Source organism: Trematomus bernacchii, unplaced genomic scaffold, assembly GCF_902827165.1.
Source record: "Trematomus bernacchii unplaced genomic scaffold, fTreBer1.1, whole genome shotgun sequence".
NCBI classification, from domain to species: domain Eukaryota; kingdom Metazoa; phylum Chordata; class Actinopteri; order Perciformes; family Nototheniidae; genus Trematomus; species Trematomus bernacchii.
In genome coordinates this window covers 1786094-1806904 of record NW_022987656.1, presented here as the reverse complement: position 1 = coordinate 1806904, position 20811 = coordinate 1786094, and the positions used below count along the sequence as shown (strand labels likewise).

Below are 20811 nucleotides of genomic sequence, written 5' to 3'. Positions count from 1 at the left end.
AAAACAACACCTTGTTGTATTGAAAAGGACTCAAAACCAGTAATTGAGATCATACACTTATTTTGAAAATGATTACTAAGGGTAATATATCAAAAGAGATATTTGGTAGTTTTCTCATAGACTTCTATGCAATTGGACATCTTTTTGCAACCAGAGGAGACCCCACCCCAAAGAAAAAATCCTGGCCATGAGAAAGAATGCAAGTTTCAGGCACTTCCGCATTAGCATTTTTCAGAACTAGAGATTGTTGCCTGGTCTCTATTGTGGCTTGCTCTGAGTAGAGAAATCTTGTAATTTTGTACTCGAGGCTTAAAAAAAACTCAACACTGCTTACCAAAAATCTGCCAGCTAGAAAATCAATAGCTCATTCCTTAGCCCTGTAATCCTCAGATAAATAGGATCGTCTTAGTCTCCACTGCTTGGTGGCTTTGATACAGATAGAGTTTACGTGCAGATGTGATGGATCTCATTCAGCACACGAATGACCGCAATGTGTTTGATTGCTTTCTACACAACACTGTCGCTCTGCAAGTAAGACCCTTAGATGTGTTGTGTTTACACAACAAGTTAAGCAACTTTTTATATCTTCAGCAAAGTTGCTGATAAGGCTGCATTGTTATTCAGAGCATGGGGAAACGCGCTATGGCAGGGCTTTGGAACAGACAGAGCAGGAAAACACAGCATTGGTATGCTGCTGCAGGAGGACTCAGCAGGTCCACCACAGAGCAGCGTGAACCAGAGGGCAGGGCAGCAGCCGGCGTGGCTGTCACTGTTCATTAGCAGGGCGCCGTAAGCTGCCTGAAGCCCACCAGAGGCCAGCAACAGGAGGGGGGGACCTCATTTCCACCCAGCCACAATCCGAAAATATCATGAGATTGCAAAAGCTCTGAGAGAAAAATATCCACACTTCAGACGTATCACCGTCACAGTCAGTATTATTCCCTACGGGATACTGCTGCTTTATATCATAGAAAATGTACTGTTTGTGGAATGTTTTCTCACATGCAAGAAAATATCAACAACACTTTGCATAATGCATTATAAACCTACCTATGATACAAAAGTATCTGTTAATAAAAGTACATTATATACCTTATTATAATAATAATAATACTAAAACATTATAATGCATTTTATAATGACTGATAAGGTCAAGTGTCATTATACTTCATAATTGCTGGTCACTCAATTCCATTTTAGATGAAATTAGAAAAAAAGAAAATTCACTTTATATTAAGTGGACACGTACATTTTGGGATCAAGTGCCAATCAACCAATCATTGTGAAATAAGGCAACCTATTCAGTTTTTTGTGGTCAGTCTCTGTCAAAAAAACAAGGGTCGACAAGCCCTTCAGATTTAGCTACCCTTCCTATGTCTCATTTCGATATAGAATATAATTTACTATCCGTCATATCCCTTTTCAAGGATGCACTACTTTTTGCTAATCAAGGAAGATTGTCTCGGACAGGACCTTAAACGAAGCGGTTCAGACAGAGGGTTAATACAGGTAAGTATCAACGTGCGATATGTCCCCTTTAAAATAATCATAGCTCCTTAAAGTGACTTATAGTGATATATCAATCACTTATATGGATAATAATGTATAACTACTGTTATAATTATAATACACTTTTGAACACAAATATCTCAGTAAGAGACCAGGAATTATTAGTACATAGGTATTACAGTATGATACCTTACCTTATATGTCATTATAAAACACTTTAAATATGTAATGATTATTATAATAAAGCATTATGAATACTTAGTGATTATACTTAAGCAATAGCTCACGACAGGCCGTGGTATATGCTCATTATATCACAGCTAAGGGGCATGGTTCGGCCCGACGCGAAGCATGCAGTTTGCTTTTAGGGCCAACTGTACACAGTTAAATCAACCGGATTTCTTTCTGCAGATGTGAGCGTCCTTAACAACGGTCAATAAGTCCTTGCTGCACATTATCCCTTACATGTTTCCATCTTAAGCTTTGTTAGTTAGTTAGTTTCGTAACGGACGTAATGTAACAGTTGTAACGGTTGTAGCTTTTCTCAGACGCGGAGGGATACTGACTTGTTGTGAAAAGTAACTACAATTCTACCCGTGATATACGCTCATTATATCACGGCTAAGAACCAATCAGATTGCTTGATTTGACTTGTCCGTTTTATAAATCTAATTATACAGTGCCTTACATGTATGTTAACAATGCATAATAGACATGTACTTTTTACAAGTGTTTTCAAAACATCTCTTGGATTCCTAATCTGTTAACATGCATTAACAGCTTTTACAGTATCTAGAATCTAAATATTAAGGTAAACCTGTACAGACAACATTGACTGCTTTTAATTAGCCCTACTAAGTAATCACTGTCAATTCACAGGGGGATGTAGAGCGTCTGTAATTACTGGTCCGTGCTGTGTCTACATGTTTCTCAACATCCACAAGTGCAGGTGATAATTAGAGAAACAAATACATTTCACTAATCCCTCGTTGTTTTACACAAGCTACCGCAACAGAAAACACGGACGCAACAACCAACCAAGCTATTGGCACATAATTGGAAGAAGAAAACAACTGGAAATTCCATTGTAAATCAATAAAGCGCTTTTGGTACGTTTATGACACAGTTTGAAAAAACACATTCATTTTTCAAGGACAAAATCTAACCCTGGTGAGGAGCGTTGCATTGACAATCCTGTGAGGTCAAAGAAAAGCTACCGAGGGGACACATTCACAGTGTGATGTTGTGTTAAAGAAACATCACAAGAAAGAAAGAAGGAAAGGTAAAAGACGTGACGGCACAGTACACAAACTGAAGGCAAGGCAATGTTATTTATAGAGCACCTTTCAACACAAGGCAATTCAAAGTGCTTTACAACAATGAAATACATTAAGAGCTAAGAAACATATTATAAAATGATATTTAGAAACACTCATTTAAAAGCAAAGATAAAAAGCAAAGATAATAAAAGTTACAGTGCAGTGTAAGATATGAATATATCAATTAAAATCAGCGGCAAAAAGAAAAGTCTTCAGCCTGGATTTAAAAGTAGTCAGAGTTGCAGCGGACCGGCAGGTTTCTGGGAGTTTGTTCCAGATATTTGGAGCATAATAACTGAACGCTGCTTTAGGAAGGATGAACTCCTTAATAATAATAACACAATATACCAATTTACTGATGCTGGATAAGATAAAAGATAAAACCAGGTCCAACACCTGAAGGGCAATGGATGCATCATCAAACACACGTCATACTTGCCAAACTATACATCACACTCAAGCCTAGGGAAGTGAAGGATAAAGGCCATGGCTGGCTGGTCCTCTGCATAATGTGTTCACAGTATGTTTTCCTACTGACATATTACAGGGATGCGTCATAATGTTTAAGGATCCATCATGCTGATCACTCACTGTGATCACTTTTGGGAAAGACAGCTTTTTCTTAGCTTCAGCATATCCGCAGGTCTGATTGATAGGTGATAAAAGTGGCTGTTTCGCATGTGGCTGTGGGAAATGGATACCTGGCCTAGATTAAGAACTTGCCATCTGGATAGTGAGTGAAGCGGGGATGGACGTAGCAGTGCCGCTGCCACTCAGGAAAGGACATAAAACACAAATTGATGTGCAAATATCTCCTGGAAAATGTCACCTCTTTAAATAAAGAGGCTGTGAGCCAATAAGCCTGGAACGGTGTGATCTGCTTCAGCCTAGAACAGCAGTATTACTCACATCACATTCAGCTGATGAATTCATGTTATCTGATTGAAATGTACTGTGAGGGCAAATGGGCTGAGATTATATCTGTGGCGGATGTATAAATTCATCAAAAACATCATCGGTGAACACATAGTAGACGATGTGTTCCAGTACCATTTTCCAGGTGTGAGTGTGTGCACACATCTGAATACCAAATGCTATCTCAATAATGTATTTTGATATCATTAATTTAGTTTAAACCTTTTATCATTGTTTTAAAGTCCGCCTCCAGACACCTTTTAAAGATTATTAGAATAATCTGCTATGATTGACATTTTGTTTAAAGGGCCCATGTCATGGCCATTTCCACTGATCATAATTCCATTGTTGAAGTCTACTAGAATAGATTTATATTGTGCAATTTTCCAAACTCACATTGGTTTCTCATACAGCATCTCTGTAAACTACGAGTATTCACTGAATTTCACTCTCTGCCTTTAACGGCTCGTTGTAGCTCCAATAGCTCCAGCCCCCACCCTCCCTGTGAGCACAGTGTGCTCTGATTGGTCGGGACGTTGTGAATCACGCTGAGCTCCGTGGAGGTGTTGTTTCCTTGTTAGCGATACACAACCAAACACAGCCAAACTCATCCTGAGCACACACAAACTGACAGCTGAAGTAAAAACAATAAGTGTGGCTTGATATTGAGTAAGAAAAAAGGTTGATAAACGCTGTGAGAATGGGTCTGCAGAGAGAATTTCGCCGCGATCCCAACTGTCTGTTATCAGCCTGCAGCCAGGGAGGAGAAATCAGCAGAGCTCCCTGCTCCCTGCACTCATGCCCCTTTCACACCAACGCGTTTTCAGCGCCGGCTCGGAGCTAGAGCCTGAAAAGTACCGGTTTTTCCTGTTCACACCGCAGCGGTGCCGCCTCTTAGCTCCGGAATCCGGTTCACTTCCAGCTCCAAAAAATTGTCGGTCTAGAAGCAAGAGCTTCGGAGCTAAGAGGCGGCGTCGCTTACGTCTCTCTTACATCGAGGCGTGCAGGAAACTAAACCCACCTCCCCTGAACATGGGTCGACTGAAGAGTCTTGTCATGCCTGCCTACAAGCAGTAGCGCTGAGCAAAGTGACTAGAAGGCAACCACACACTTATAAAAAAAACCACCAGAACCAGAAAAGCTCTAGCTCGGAGCTAGAAAGGGAAAAGCGCTGGTGTGAAAGCCGCAACAGATGTGTGTGTGAGGAAGTCCGTGGATTGGTCAATTTGGACCAATCAGCGGGGGCTTAACGTAACGGCTCCGTGGACGTAACGTAACGGCTCCACGGATTGGTCCATTTCGTTCCGGGTACGGCATGACATCATGCCGTACCCGGAACGAAATGGAAGAATCAAATGGACAATGACGTATCTCCAACGAGGCGTTTTGGGGAGGTATTTTCTGTGTTAGAGTTTTACTCGCTACAGGGTGTACTTTGAGGGTTTGTGACTCTGCACACCGTTTACATGCATAAAAACCTTTATAACACACAAGGGGACGGGTAATAACCGGAAAAGCATGACATGGGCCCTTTAACACGGGTTTACCACAGAAATAGTAAGCAAAATATATTTTTTTAAAAGGGCTACAGGCACATGTACTGTTTATTGCTTCATGAAACATTCTGAATCTGGCTTCTCCCCACCCACTACTCACGCTTGGTTGTAATGTGGCATCAATGGCAAAGAGGAGCTGCTACATGAGAGAGGTGTATTTTCACCATTCAAAGTAAGGTTCCTGAATCCTGACTCACATAAGGAGTCAGTTGTGCCCCAAAATCAGCGGCTAGCAACTTTGTTATATTTGCTAGCTTAATAGCTTGTTGCTAGCAGTGGCTGACACAGTATTACTGGTTGGGAAACATACAATAATATCTAGTAGGATTTTAAAGATATTTAAATTGACTCCAGGCTAAGGTGTATATCTAAAAGGTGCCATGTTTAATTGAAAACGTTTCACTATGCTAATGCTAACTCTCGCTGTCTGTAGCCTACTGACGAGTTTTCTCGGCACTGATGGTTTTTGGTTTTCATGTCGAGATATGTCGGCATATTAAAAAGCAAAACTTTGTAGAATGTGTGACATACCAAATCGAGCTGTCCCAGGGTAACCTTTATGAATCTGAGATAATAAGGAAGTGCACAAACATCTCTCGTTATTAAAAGAGACAAAACCTCTCTGGTGTCAAACTTCGCATAGATACAAGTCAGTGATGTCAGTGTCGGACAATTTCAGATTTATAATCCAACCATCTATTTCAGAGGGTGACCCCATGCCCGGGCTTCTTGAGTTGAATCCTTGGCCAGTCAGTTTACCTATACTTCATTTTACCAACGTTCTCATGGTCAGAACTTTTATCACGTACAGAGATGCTAAAACATTACTATTCCAGGCGCAGCTCAAAAAGAGATGGAGAGAGGCACCGACCTTCTCACCTTTCATTCTTCTGATGCCAGACATGGTTGTCATCCTACTCCTGTTTTTATACTGATACACCATCTCAATTATAACAAAAACATATCCGTAAAGGTGATGTGAGGCTTAACCTTTATATGGCTGCAGTACAACATTGAAACATAAGCCCTTATCAATCAGCATGCTACAAGATAGCAGATTTGAACTGTTCTGACATTTCATTTATCTCATTCTCAGAGGGATGTATCTTCATGCAAAACTGCAGAACATTTAATAAAGGTATTATTTCGTAGCAGACTTACTAGCATTTAAATTGTATTTTAATAGTTTTAACTGTGAATTGTAAAGAAATGTTGTAGTACTGTATTATGGCTATGTCAAGGGAATTGAAAGGATAAGTGAGTCCTTGATAAAAAGTGTACAAATCAGTTGCTATGTAAACATAAGCATAGGGCAGACCTGAATTGACTATTATTTGAATAGCTGTCGTGGAATAAAAAAAATTCATAAGTATATCTAAAGTCCATTAAAAGGGTAAACATTTTTTCAAAGGCATCCCGCTCCCCCTGTTGTGCCTGTGATGGTCAATCAATCAGACAAACAATACCATTAATTCAACCCATGTCTGATGAAGTAATAGTGGCAAAAGAAACATTTTGAAAGTACTCACATGCCAGGAAGCAGTCCATACTGAAAGAGATGTTGTCAATAGACACGGCTGAACCCGATCCAGGTCCATCTTCTGTGCTGAATTGCAGCCAAAACCTACAGAAGGACAGAGCGGTTTATACTTCCTCACAAGCTTTGAGATTATGGAAAGCTTCAAACGTAAAGGATGTGAAGAACAATGCAAGTTCTTCAGGAAAATGTCTTTGTGCTTTGGCTTTGGAGGGTATGCATTGTATGCCTTATGACAGCTCACTGTATATTCAGCCGAGACAGAAGAAATTGAGTCCTATTGGGTTGGAACTCTTTTTATGTTTGAAAATGAAATGCTTTCATGCATAGAATTATGTAGACAGGCATGACATCACTTATGCTGCCTAAACCTTTAAAGAAAAATCTTAAAATGTCAGTATTTGAGTTCTTCTTGCTGGTCCTCTTCGATAAGATGATTGATACCATTCTCAAGTCCTCAAGGTAAACATGTAGCCAGCTGTTGGTTAGCTTAGCATATATCCTGAAACCCCTCTAAAGCTCACTCATTAATTGTATTTAATTAGCTACACAAAAAACTAAAGGGAAAAAAACACAATTGCCGCCTTTCTCTTGTCTTAGTGCTAAGCTAAGCTAACTGGCTTCTAAATCCAGCATCATATTTAGCGTACAGACATGAGAATAGTGTCAGTCAATCTATTATATCTAAAGTACTTGATCTGTTATGTTGCTTAAATGTGATGGTATGCTACAGTATACACCCATTCTTACTGTCAAACCAAAAACAGTCTGTCGTGTCCTGACTTTTATCTGCACTTCAGGCTGTATTTCTGATTCTATTTAAGCTCTACAAAGGTCAGTGCGCAAAGACTGGCAGGTTCACCTCGTGGATACGGACATGACATTCTAATTAAGAGCCCAGGCACAGCTGACTACATAACCCAGAGATAAAAAAATGTATCACTCTCAGGGGGGCAGGATTATCCAAGGTCCAATGGCAAAGAAACCAACAGTGAGGCACACAGAGATGAAATGCCTTATTTGGGGTTTCTCTTTCTCCTAGCTTAACTTATTTGGTTTTAATTTCCCCTTTTTTTGAGGGGAAATCAGGGCCATCTCTAATTGGAAGGCAAGTAGTGTGTGTAGAGCCTGTTGTATTGATTTGGACTCCCTGAATCACAGACAAGTTGAATAAAAAAGAGGGCTGCATTTTGTTCAGTCCCTATGGGATTCATTAATTCTGCTGAGGTGAGAGGCAATGTTCCAGGAAAATGGAATGTAAATGTTGGAATCTGCATTTAGGAGAGGAGATAAGAAGGAAGAATAGCTACTTGGTTCAGTTTCTTAAGGATTTCTTGTGGGAGCTCTTAATTAGTTGTGTGAGGAGGTCTGTTGGAGTGAGAGCTAAACCACTCGTTGGCTCTTAAACACCTTATAGTGCCGGTTTAAAGCATTCGGACAGTCGTGCTGGATATAATGCTGTTGAAACATGTGAGTGTTTGTCGTACCAGTCTGCCAGCCCGTAAAGGGGCAGTATGATGAGTTTCCAGCCCTTCTCAGATTTGGGCACGCTGGCTGAACGCCACAGTCTGCGCTGCTCCTCAGGGCCTGTACTGTTCTCAGCGATCCACAGCGACAGCGACCCCCTCTGTGAGCCCCCAGAACACAGCCAGAATCTCATCTGTGGAAGCAAGGCAGAATTTCAAATGAGCAATGCAGTTACATTTATAAATGAAATATGTAGTCAAGGTAATCATAAATCCAGAGTGTCGATTTTAAAAAGGTACACGCTGACAGCACATTCAACAACCTTTACTGCATGTGTAATGTTTTACTCAAGTGCATTATGTGAGCTCAATCAGAAAAAGCCATCTGTTCTTTTCTAATTATTCCAAGATTAATACAATTCAACCAGGATCATGATTTGCTGTCATTTTGCTATCTATGCTGCTCCTGCATGCTTCAGCACAAATACATCTAATTTTTTAATTCCAGGAGGGATACGGAAAGCATAAAGCAGATTCAAGTTAGACAACACACACAGGGCTCAATAAAATAGTAAAAGGAAGTCTGAATCTAAAGCTCGCTAACAAGCATGGGATGTGACCATGTCCCTGCGCAGCATTTCGGCGGCGCCAAGAACATAAATCTCGCAGGTTGTCGTTTCCCTTATCGTCAACCGCTGGACCACATGGTGACCGTTTAAACGACAAGATTACAGGAACTGCACAGAGCACACCGGGCGCCAGATGAAAGTGAACATGGTCTGTAGCTAATACCCAACACTGATATCCTCTACGTAGTTGTCCAAAAGCGGACAGGCTAGATTTAACAGCAGCGGTTCAGTGTAGAGAAAAGGATTTAGAGTGTTAATCTGGAATCATGGCTAATCTTTGGCTTTGCACCAGGAAGCTGCGATGGTGTAGCACTGCCTCCACACATATCAGGCAGCTTTAATTCACAGAAGGGGTACATTTCTACTCCTACATTTTTATTATTTTCTACTATTGTTTTATGCCTCTCTGTCTTCCCTTCCCTTGTCGAGACTAACTTTATTTACCCTCAGTCTCTATTATTATCTTCATTTCTGACCTCTAGACCTTCCTGTTACCTTCCTTCCCTCCTGTGTCTGCTTCTGTCTCCCCATTTGCTCTCTACATCAACTCGGAATGTGCAAAGTACACATGCAGAAGGCCAAAGGTCGCTTTGCAATGTTAAAATGAATAACATACATTTGAATGAAAGATGGAGCAGCATCAATTTAATACGTCAAGAACAGAACCACCCTCAGAGACCTGCCCCGGGAGCTACATGATGTGAATTATGCATGATTTGTAATATTTTTTACAGCGAGGTCAGCAGATACAAATGTGTGATTGACGAGGTCAACCTCTGTCTGTTAGTATCTCTCAGGAAATGCAGATGGTACTGTGTAACCCTGCTGTCGAAACACATTACTGTTTGAGCTGTTACTGAAGGCAATGAACATGTCACACTATTCAGAGATTCATTATATTTTCTACTCCTACAGAAACAGAAAACCAGGGATGCTAACTCATCAGGTATAAAAAAAAAGGTGACAAACATTTCCCAAAGATCCCAATAACCCTCTGATCATTTATCCAATTTATATCCAATTTATTCTTAGTTGTTTGTCCTTTCATCATGTCAAATGCTGAATTTAGCAGCTTACATTTTTGGATTTGGTTCCAATTGAGTTCCTCGTAATCTGATTCATAGCTGCAGGTGATTTACCCATGATAATACATTATGGTTCAAGTGACTGTTCATTTTCATGTGGAGGTTATAATTACTTAAACTTTTTAGTAATTGGCAGAAAAAGAGTATGTGAATGATCTGCATTCTTTTTGCCATAGCTTCTCTTATTTTGTACATTTTATTCAAATTGTTGCTTTTCCCCCTCTAGTTCTTCTGTAGCTCACCTGAAAAGACAGACAGAGAGACAGACCAAAGTAAAAGTATTGAGCTTTCTGGTAGTGGTACAAATGACTGTTCTGGACTGTAGCATTGACTGTGTGGAATCCAGGGTGCTAATAATCAGAGGGAAAAATATGGCACGTTATCATTTAAAAGATAAAGTAAAGATAGCTTGACACACTTAGCAACAGTTACTAGGTGGGGGGGGGGTCTTTGTATGTAAGGAAGATTCAGTCTACTCTGTACTATGCTCACCGTGCATCGAGAGTTTCTGAGAGGAGGGGGGAAGAGAGGGCTCCTCAGAACTGCTGAGCTCCGCTGGCCTTTGGACTGGCCTCCTTCCACACTGAATGTAGCACCTTTAATACACACATTAAACACACAGAAGAAGAAACACTGCGTCAGAATAAACAATAGTATATATAAAACATCCATATATAAAAAAGCATCGATTATCTGTGTACATGGGTAGGAAATAAAGAATGAATATATTTTGTGGAATCTTTTTTTTGAATGAGTACATACATTTCATAAAGTTAAATTATACCAATGTATACCAATATTGGCCTATGATGTTTGTAGTCATGACACATAGATGCTTTATATATATATATTGTACTGTACCTTTCTAATTAATGCAAAATAGATGTGGTATTCATAGAAAGTATTAGAGAAGAATATTTGAAAAAAGCACAGTTCAGTGATAGCTTATTAAAGCATACGTCAACATGTTATTTCAGGTGACTGTGGCAGTAATTTACTGTTGATCTCAAATCAACAAATATTCCTTAAATTGTAGTGCTCCATTTTTTGTTTCCCCACACTACCTCTGAGACGTATGTAAATAGAAGAGAACAAACACAAGCCTCAGCAAACCAAGACTTTAAAATCTTCTGGAGAGACACGCTGGAGACTCTGCCCTGACGATGAACTGCAGATGTAGGACTCAGTCTACGTGCCGGAGCCTTCAGAGCCGCTGGGACCGTGGAGTTTGTAGCTGCACACTGAGCTCCGAACAAGGAGGCACGTCAATGTCTGACACATCAGACATTTAGATCTTTCCTTACTCACTGAAATATGTAAGACCATGGTTTAAAGACTATGAAGTCCATTTAATAAAGCATTAACACCACTACTCCATAAACAATTAAAGTGAGCATGCAGATTTCATCACTTAGTCAGAACAGAATGATTTCTTAACCTGTTTAGATCCCGCCGGATGTCGGATGGTACATCACTTTTCTGGGATGTCTATATCCATGATTATTGTCATTTAAATCCACCCAAGTGAACACATGGAATTGATTGGAAATCTTTAAGCCAATCACAGTGTTTCAAATCGTCTTAAGTGGATTGCAGTAGAACCACAACCCTTTTTCAGCTAGCATGGCTGACTGTGATGCAAGGAGAAAGCGCAGGGCTCATTTTAATCTATGTTCAACATTGATGTAGTCCATCATTTGCAATACTGAATTCAAAGTTAAAACAAGATACCTTATTAGTAATACATATCAACATATCTTATGAAATAAATATAACTTTTAGTCAGGTTATGTGCAATGTGTTTGAAATACCTAATTGATTCATTGACATGAATTGTCCATTCATAAAAACTCATGTTTATTTTATTGAAAAAAGAGCTCTCAAGACTAGTTAATGTCAATTTAAAGTTAGGTGTTTTTAATGAATTAAGATCCTGTGTCTATTTAAATGGACAGAAATATTATGTTTTGAATCCATTTTATTATTGATTTTAATGATCCATGACTGCATTAAGAGTAGAAACCCACCATTACCTTATTTTCTATATTGAAGACAATTGAGATCTGTATAAGACAGTGTGAGTGTGTGTGTGTGTGTGTGTGTGTGTGTGTGTGTGTGTGTGTGTGTGTGTGTGTGTCACCTGATGACAGGCAGCTCTGTCTCAAAGCCTTGGATGGTGTCTGCTGTCTTCTCCAGGAGAGACCCCGGCCCGTTATTGACTGCCAACTGCACTCGCCCTCTTCAAAAGAGCAGTAGCTGCCATTGAGGAAGTGTCCTAGAGAGGGACAGGGGAGAGAGAATATATCAGGGGAGGAGAGGAGAAGATGGGAAGGTTGGGTGGGGGTATTTAATGAGTGGATAGGCCCTGCAGGTGGGTGAATGAAGAACCTTTGGAGTGAACAGTGACTGCCAAACTGCCAAGTAGAAAAAGGACGGGGGTGGTGTGGGGAGCGGTGATGGAGGAGATGAGCGACAGCGAAGGCTAAGAGGTTGAGAGGAGCGGGGCACGCGGGGGGTGCAGACTAATGGCTCACAGGACTCGATGTGTTGCTGAAAATTAGGACTGAAGTGCGATGGGGGGGTGTGAGATGACGCTCAGAGTGCCTCTAAAAACCGGAGCAGAAAATGGAGAAGGCCTGAAGTGTCCAGAGGACGAGATAGGAAAGAGTGGAGGAAGGAGGAAGAGGGTCCGAGGGGAAATGAGAAAGCTGAGGTGGTGACATGATGTGTTTTGGGGGGTGGCAATCAACTTGAAATCACTTCACTGAATGGAAGCATCGGAAGCCTTTACCACCACCAACTTCAATTTACAAAGACAGTGTGCGCGGTTAGTAAAAACGATTAATTGGATTGTGCAAGAACATGCTTGTGTAACCACAGAAAGCGCTGTGTGCCGTGTGTCTACCTGTTTCAACACTGTGTCTTAATGAAAAATTGCTCGATTTTAAAACAATGTCTCCCCGTTATGTTTAACCGACAGAAACAAATCTAATACAACGTTAGTGTAAATATTGAAAGTGTCTTTACCCAAGGCACATTTATTATTACATTTTTCATTTTCAGGACTTTTTTTTGGTTCATCTTCACTAACAGATAACACAGCTGTATATGAACCTGTCAAAATTACTTTTTGGGGGGACATTTCTGTTTGGTCGATCATATTTCTGCTTTATGTGACCTTTAAATACTATGGCGCATATCAATGAAAATACATTTCTGACAAGTTCTCTTTACATGGATGTCATATTTGTAATGATAACATGGGTGTGTCCCAGATAAATGGGCTACAATTCCAAAGTGTATCGTCCTGTTGGTATTGATTCAGGCACCAATCAGCTTCAGGTTAGGCCCAGTCGTTTGCAACACTGAATTGAAACTTGAACATATAGAGGAATGTCATGATGAGTCCAGGTTCTCTCTGCGGAAGATGGATAGAAGGGTCAACGTATAGAGACATTGTGGAGAATGGTTTTGGTGGGGGCAGTGTCATGATGTGGGGTATCTCTATCACTGGCTAAACAAGGCCTGACCCATTGAAGGCAGAGATTCTGCAGCCAGTGGCCATTCCATGTCTCCACAATCTGAGACCTGAGTCCATACTCCAAGATGAAAACGCTTGCCCCTACATAACTAGGGTTATCACAGACTACCTCCAGAATGTAGCAGAGATTGGAATGGACTGTCAACAGCCAAGACCTCAACCCAATTTAAAACCTTGTGGGATCCGCTTTGGTGTGTTGTACGTGCTAGAGTTACCAACACAACCTGCAGCATGAGGAAGACGTGGTGCCAGGATGTTGTGGATACTGAAGCACCTTACTGTTGATTGTTTAATGAATAAAGATGAAAACTGCCAACATGCCTTGTTTATTCCTTGTTACTGAAAGATGTCTATTGAGCAAGGACAATTGTACATTTGGCACATTTCCCTTTAGAACCATGAATATAATCAGCTGTGCTGCTCATCCCACAAATGTATTATTATAAAAGTGGGCCATTATTGTAAAAGAAAATAAACAGGCATATGACATAAACAAGTGAAAAAGTTGTTAAAAGTGACAATAATTATCTTTTTCCTTATTATAAAAGCAGTTCTAGGTGCTTTGTAAATATTGTGAAAATATCAATGTGGTGAAATACCCAACCACTTTTGAGAAACTGTGCATTCAAATGAGCCTTCTTGGCTCCTGTAAAGTCAAGTTGTGACAACTATACACTATTTGGGTAGAAAGTGCTGCTACAGTGCTGTCAGTCATTCCCTTGCTCCAACGATGAGGCTGAGATGCAAAAAGCACACCTCTGGAGTACCGGGAAACTCTGACCAATCAGAACAGACTGGGTGGAGGGCTTAACCTAAGCATTTCGAATTTTGAATATATACATGTAATTTCCGATAGACACTTTGACAAAATGTAGTTTTTTCAACATTAAAAACATGTACACATATACACAGACCTCAGGCCAATACTGAATATTAATAGAATAGAATAGAATATAATTATAGAATATCATTTATTTTTGTGACTAAATAAGACAAACGTTTGATATCTGTTGCTGCATGTTTACAATTCATTTTATACCTTAAACTTTAGTTGGTAACAGTTGGGTGGTTTTAAGTTTCATTTCAATTTTTCTCCTTAAGTTTGCTTTTTGCCTTTTATCCCAAGCTTCTGTCTCTTGAGTGCCCATTACCTCTAAGTACCCTGATAACAGTGTGCATTTTGGAAATGGCACCATCCAGATAATGGAGGTCTCAGCATAGAGCAGGTGTTCTTCAGAAAGAAAGGCAAGAAAAATACATTATTCGTCAATGACACTACGGTGTTTAAATGTTTTGTTTATCATACAAAAGGCTTTCCATCATGGAGCTAACACTTCGTTTTTATTTTAAAGAAATATAGAAGAAAAACACAAAAAATGAGGCTTTGTTTTTTCTGTTATGTTTTTCACAAGCTTCCCTTGGCTTTTTGGGTAATAAGTAAATGTCATATTTTTCTGTGTCTTATATTATTATATGATATATATTATGAGTCATTCTCCTTGTTTCATAAGCCATTTAGTGTCACTTAGATATTATTCTGCAAAGTAAAGAGCTGCAAAGTCCCATCACACCGTAACTGCTCATATCATGAATAAAAAGGTTGATGCGATGATGTCCCTTCATGTGTCACTTAGTGCCTTTTGCCACCCAAGTTATCAATTATAACTGTTCCCCATCCGTCTAGTTTTCCAATCTCAAATGGATTTGACCTGAAACACTTAATTTAATGAGCTGTGAATAAGGCCGGCATAACAATGTCATTACTTGCAATTTTATGAAAACTGACATGAAGATTACTCAGTCTTTACACATGTAGAGTTAAGTGTCATTCAATTCATAATGTCACTTTAATGTTAAGTCGACACTTCTCTACCAGTGTCTGTCATGATTACTTGACAAGAAAACATAATATATCAAAAGTCATGGCAGGGTCAATATAATAAAGTCTGAAAAATGGCATGACACGAGTACTTTTCCCAGGAATAGTTCCGATAGTTCCTGGGATTTTGCTTTCACACCAAAAATATCTGGAACTAGATCTTTTTTGCGAACCTTTTCACCCCTTTTTAGTCCCTGCTAGAGAGCAGGGACTTTCCTGGGGAGAAAAAGGTTCCAATTTCTGATTGGCTGGGCGAATTGCAAACCACGCCCCGTAAAACTCTGAAAAGTTTTTGTGAAGCCGCCATTTTATTTGCTCGCATTAGCATTATTAGCATTAGCATTAGCCCAGCACACCAACGGAGAGAGACTAACTTATGGCAACACAAAAGAAAACATTGGAGCGGTGCAGTGATGAGGAGGTGTCGGCGCTTCTGGCGATTTACTCGGAAGGCTTCTACTGACTGGACTATTGGACCGCAACCATGGTCTCTGAACACAAGGTACAAAAGCTGTGTTCTTACCTAAAGTTCCCAATAATATTATTCCTAGGAACTACTTTGTATGGAACTCAAAGGTTCCTTAAGCCTATTGTTGTTTGTGTTTACTCGTCATTTTTGGTCATGACGAGTAAACTTTAGCAGAAGTCTGATTCAAGGCAGACTCCTGCTAGATTTTCAGTGACATCTCTTAAAGATTGCCTGAACACATATTGTAACTAAATAAAAGAAAATATCACCAGCTATTAGCCTTGCTCAAAATCTTACAAGACTAATGGCTAGACCAGTTTTTTTTTTTTTTTTGCTCAGCAAGACTTCACACAACGTTCCCAAACTCTCGGAAAGTATTATTCCCCTGACCACATACTTTTGGTGGAAATAATGTCCCCATAACTTTATTTATATGCTGGTCCCTGAGGCCTGGAATGAGTTCCTAAATAGCAGTGGGTTTGCGGGAAAGAAACTGTCAAAAACTTGCTTACAAACTATGTACCTTAAGAGTGTTAAGAGTGCATAGAGAAATAAAAAATGCCTGCCATAAAGTTTTGTTCCATCTGTTTCTGTTAATAACACGCTTTTTGGTTCGATCCCCAGCAGTCAACATGTCGATGTTTACTTAACCCCAAGTTGCTCCTGATGGCATGGCCAACATTGGTGAACAGTGTTGGGTGTAACGCGTTACAAAAGTAACAGAGTTACAGCAATGTATTGCTTTTTGCTGTAACGTAGTAATGTAACCCATTACTAATGAATTTTGGGTAATATACTACCTGTTACAATTCTCAGTAACGCAGTCACAACACATTTTAACCCGAAATTATGGTGTTTTGTTTTTTAAGAATTTACCAACATCGCGAGACATTCCGACACCAGAGAAAAATTAGGTAGATTAGTAAGCCTGGTGTTTACCCTTCAGGTTCATCAAGATCCCTCCGCTTCGCGTCGGGTGTTCTTTTCCCCACAATGACCGCCTCGCTGCACATTATCCCGCTTATTACACGGCCATATACTAAACAAACAACAGAGCCCATTCCGTGTTCCTGTTATTGTTTACTTCCTCTCTGCCTTCTTCTGGTGATTTATCTGACGTCCAGCGCTCCGTTTTTTAACCTCTTTTCCTTTCTCTTTCTTGATCCTCCTTAGCAACCTTCATTATAGTCCTTGACAGTGGTCTGTACTACTGTATTAACAACGTGTCACATGTTAAGAATTTACAATCAGAATCGAGTATTCAACTAAGCCGTGTAATACAAGTTGTTAGTAGCCTTAATGCCCTACACAGTTGTTATGCTATACCACATTGCCCTTCACTGGATGTATAATGAGCTGCACTAAACTACATTTTAGCATTTAAAATACCTAGCCATTCTTTTGCGGTTATTTTGGTAAAGTAACTCAAAAGTAATATAAAAGTAGTGTAACTCATTACATTTCAGAGACAGTAATATTATAATGTAACTTATTACAACAGTAATAAGTAATATGTACTGTATTACATTTTGGAAGTAACTTGCCCAACACTGTTGGTGAATAATGACTTGTAGAATGTAAAGCGTTTTGAGGGGTCGTAAAGACTGGTTAAAGCGCTAAATAAGTACAGTCCATTTACCATTTTTGTCGTAACACGGACAATAATTGCAGTTATTTTATTTGGTTGAGGTATCTACCCAAGAAGGACTTGGTGGTTACGATAGCATAATCATTAATGGCTACCATGGATAAACAACAAAAGACATCAAAGACATCATATCACTGGTCTTACTGGGCAGGACCTACTACTTAACATTTCTGCAGGCATCCACCTTTGATCTAAGCGGCATTTCTCTGTAGTTGCAGGGAAACGTTAGTGTTGCAAAGCAGTGGGGTGTCAGAAGAACTTAGGCCGACAAGATTAAGTACAGGAAGTTCTGACTCTCAAAGTGTGGAGGATGTGTTCGGGCATAATGATGCTGAGGCAGGGCAGTGAGGGAGATCCACAGGGATTAGATGTTCCTTATATGTCAGGGATCTTTGTGATTGACACCAGCTAAGTTTGTTCCTCCTTGCCTCCTCTTTGCTTTTTTCCCCATTAATGAGCCTTGGCACATCTTATGAAGGATTTACATAGATCAAATCAGATGAAGATCATAGAGAATAGGGCATCAGAGAGAGGGAACACTATCTGATTCGGATAGCGGGGGGGTAATTGTGACAAGTGATGGAGATGAAAATGGAACAAATGCTGAGCCTTAGGTACCGTAGACTGTGGGTGACAGCGAGAGAAAAGAGACACATGTGAGTATCACAGCGGACTCACAAATCAACTATGGATTGTCAGTCCTTGTCCTCGATCAAAACCGATAAAGGGTAAATCTAATTTAAGAATGGATTGAGAGACAGAGAGAGATTCAAATGACAGTTGGCCTTCATGCATCTGTGCACTCCCAGCATGATCAGGGCGCTCAGCAGAAAGGTGTGTGGAGATGAGGAGAAAAGAGCTGTCACATGCGTAATATTTCCTGACAACTGACAGTATTATTGCCTTGTTTCCACAAAGTTTTCCTCGATGGATAGATATGAATATAGGCAAATAAATGAAATAATATGAATGTCATAATGAACCCACTTTTATTTAACTACTTTTTACGTTGTGTAGGCTTTTACTGTATATTCAAGCAAAATTACATTACGAGTTTTAAATGTGTTCAACTAGCGGAACTCGTTTCAATTACACAATTTTACTATCAACGTAGCCAAGCAACTGAATTGAATAAATAGCCTGTTAGCTCATTCGCTAATTTCACAGGAAGTTAGCATTCAATGCGTAACATGCTAACTTCCTCTGCCATACAGTACATTACAAATCTGTTCTTACAGGTAACGTTTTCTCCGTTTTGAAAACCCATGGACTTACTATTGTAATAGTGGGCAACGTAAGAATATCTGGAGTGTAGTCTAATGTTTTGGCCGACAGGGATTGCATTGAGAGCTTCACCATGTCTTCACCATGAGCCTGGGTCTTCCGAGGGTCCCTGAGCTGTGGAGGACGTCCTGCCTCGTTCCTGTGCCAAAGAAGCTGTGTCCCTGTGTGGCTAGAACTTGAAAATTGCAAGTTTTTAATTCAATTTATGTTTATAAAAATAAACATTTTTGTTATTCTAATATGTTGCACTTTTCACAAAATGTAATTTCCCCATGGGATTAATAACATTTTTTGATTGTTTGATTGATAATAAATGGTTTGCATTTGTACACGGTGTTATGTGGAAATAAGTGGGAAGCATTTCCCTTCTAAGACCCATAAGTTTGTATCAAGTATCATCCCAGTCTCCCCTCTTGTTACTGACCTGAATACACTATTACCAGTCTTTTTATGTTCTTTACAACACATCATTTGAATAGAACTGTGTCCATATTATACTAATCCATTGTTAAAGATGGTAACAGAAAGTAGTCGATGGTTAGCCGGATTTGTATTTTTCTGATTGTCTCAAATGACCATTTCTGGCTTCCACAATCAAAATGTACCCACTCTTATTACGTTAAAATGGAGATTAAACCCTTGGGTTATCCCCTCAGGCCAATTAGCCCTGATAAGTCCTTCAGCAGGAAGAGAAAGAGCGCCTGGCTGGGAGTTTCACCCTCTCGTTAGCCTCTTATCTCTCAGCTCCTACTGTTAGCAAACCTATGAGCGCAAGGGAGCAGCCATCGTTTTAATAAGCACCACATGGGAGGCTGACCTGCGCTGTGGGTAGCAGGCAAATTCATTCTGGTCATTTTAGTACGGGTGAAAAACTGTGAAATCAACTACATCATTAAAAGATAAACAGTAGGGGGTAAGCGTTTTGAACTGTGTATCATTTAACCGTGAGGAAAATGTAAATATGCACGCATGCCAGTGCAGGACTAAAACATGAAAACCTCACCACTCACAAACAAGCACAATGACACGCACAATGACACGCACAATGACGCACACACACACACACACACACACACACACACACACACACACACACACACACACACACACACACACACACACACACACACACACACACACACACACACACACACACACACACACACACACACACACACACACACACACACACACACACACACACACACACACACACACACACACACACACACACACAGCAGGGCCTGGGGGACCTCTTGTGAATGCAATGTCAGCATACTTTGCTAGTGTTCCTCATAGGCCTGGAGAAAAGCAGAAAACAAATGTGCAAAGAGATAGAAATAACAACCATGGAGTATGTCAAGGGTGAGAAATGCTAGTCAAGATAGATACGCTGCATTTTTTTTCTGCCTTCCCCCTTGCCTCTCTGTTTTTCGCAGACACTCAGTTGTTGCTCCGATAGGCAGCAGGATGCAACAGCTTCATTAAAGACAGCTCACACGGATGAGCAATTTTACACACAAAGTTTGTTTCCGACATGAATGCAGTAAGGACAGCGGACACTCCTCTTGCACTTTCTCATCAACAGCTGTGCTCGTGTATCACAGTGTACTCACTACAGAGGTCGCCTTCGTCATCGCCGAGCGGACAGTCTGTGCTGAAGTCACACAGCTTGTCCAGGGGGATCCCCGGCCCCTGGTGGCAGTGGTACTGGCCCTCCAGGGTGACGTTAGGGCTGGGAGGGGGCGCTGGAAACAAGGGAAGGAAAATACAAAAAGTGTTTATTTATGAGAGCGTAGCACGTTAATGGACTTCAATATGAAAGAGCCAGAGTTAGCAAAAATGCTAATTAACAACTGTAGTCCCTAGATAGAAAACAAAACCAAACTCAGAATACGACACCACTGTTGTGCAATAACAATTGTGTGCAATATGTAAATGTATTACGAATGTTAGTTGTACAATTGGAATATA

The 20811-nt window shown here is 40.2% G+C and overlaps 1 protein-coding gene across 1 annotated transcript in view; it reads right to left on the bottom strand.

Moving 5' to 3' along the window:
• alk (ALK receptor tyrosine kinase) overlaps positions 1-20580 on the bottom strand; it is a 69996-nt gene extending 49416 nt beyond the window's left edge. Inside the window, exons 1-5 of the mRNA XM_034135337.1 lie at positions 20454-20580; positions 12157-12291; positions 10509-10612; positions 8324-8496; positions 6829-6923 (exon numbers count right to left, since the gene is read on the bottom strand). Coding sequence (XP_033991228.1) covers positions 6829-6923; positions 8324-8496 — 268 coding nt within the window. The 5' untranslated portion in view covers positions 10509-10612; positions 12157-12291; positions 20454-20580. The remainder of the gene's footprint in view (positions 1-6828; positions 6924-8323; positions 8497-10508; positions 10613-12156; positions 12292-20453) is intronic.
• Positions 20581-20811: the final 231 nt, after the last annotated feature.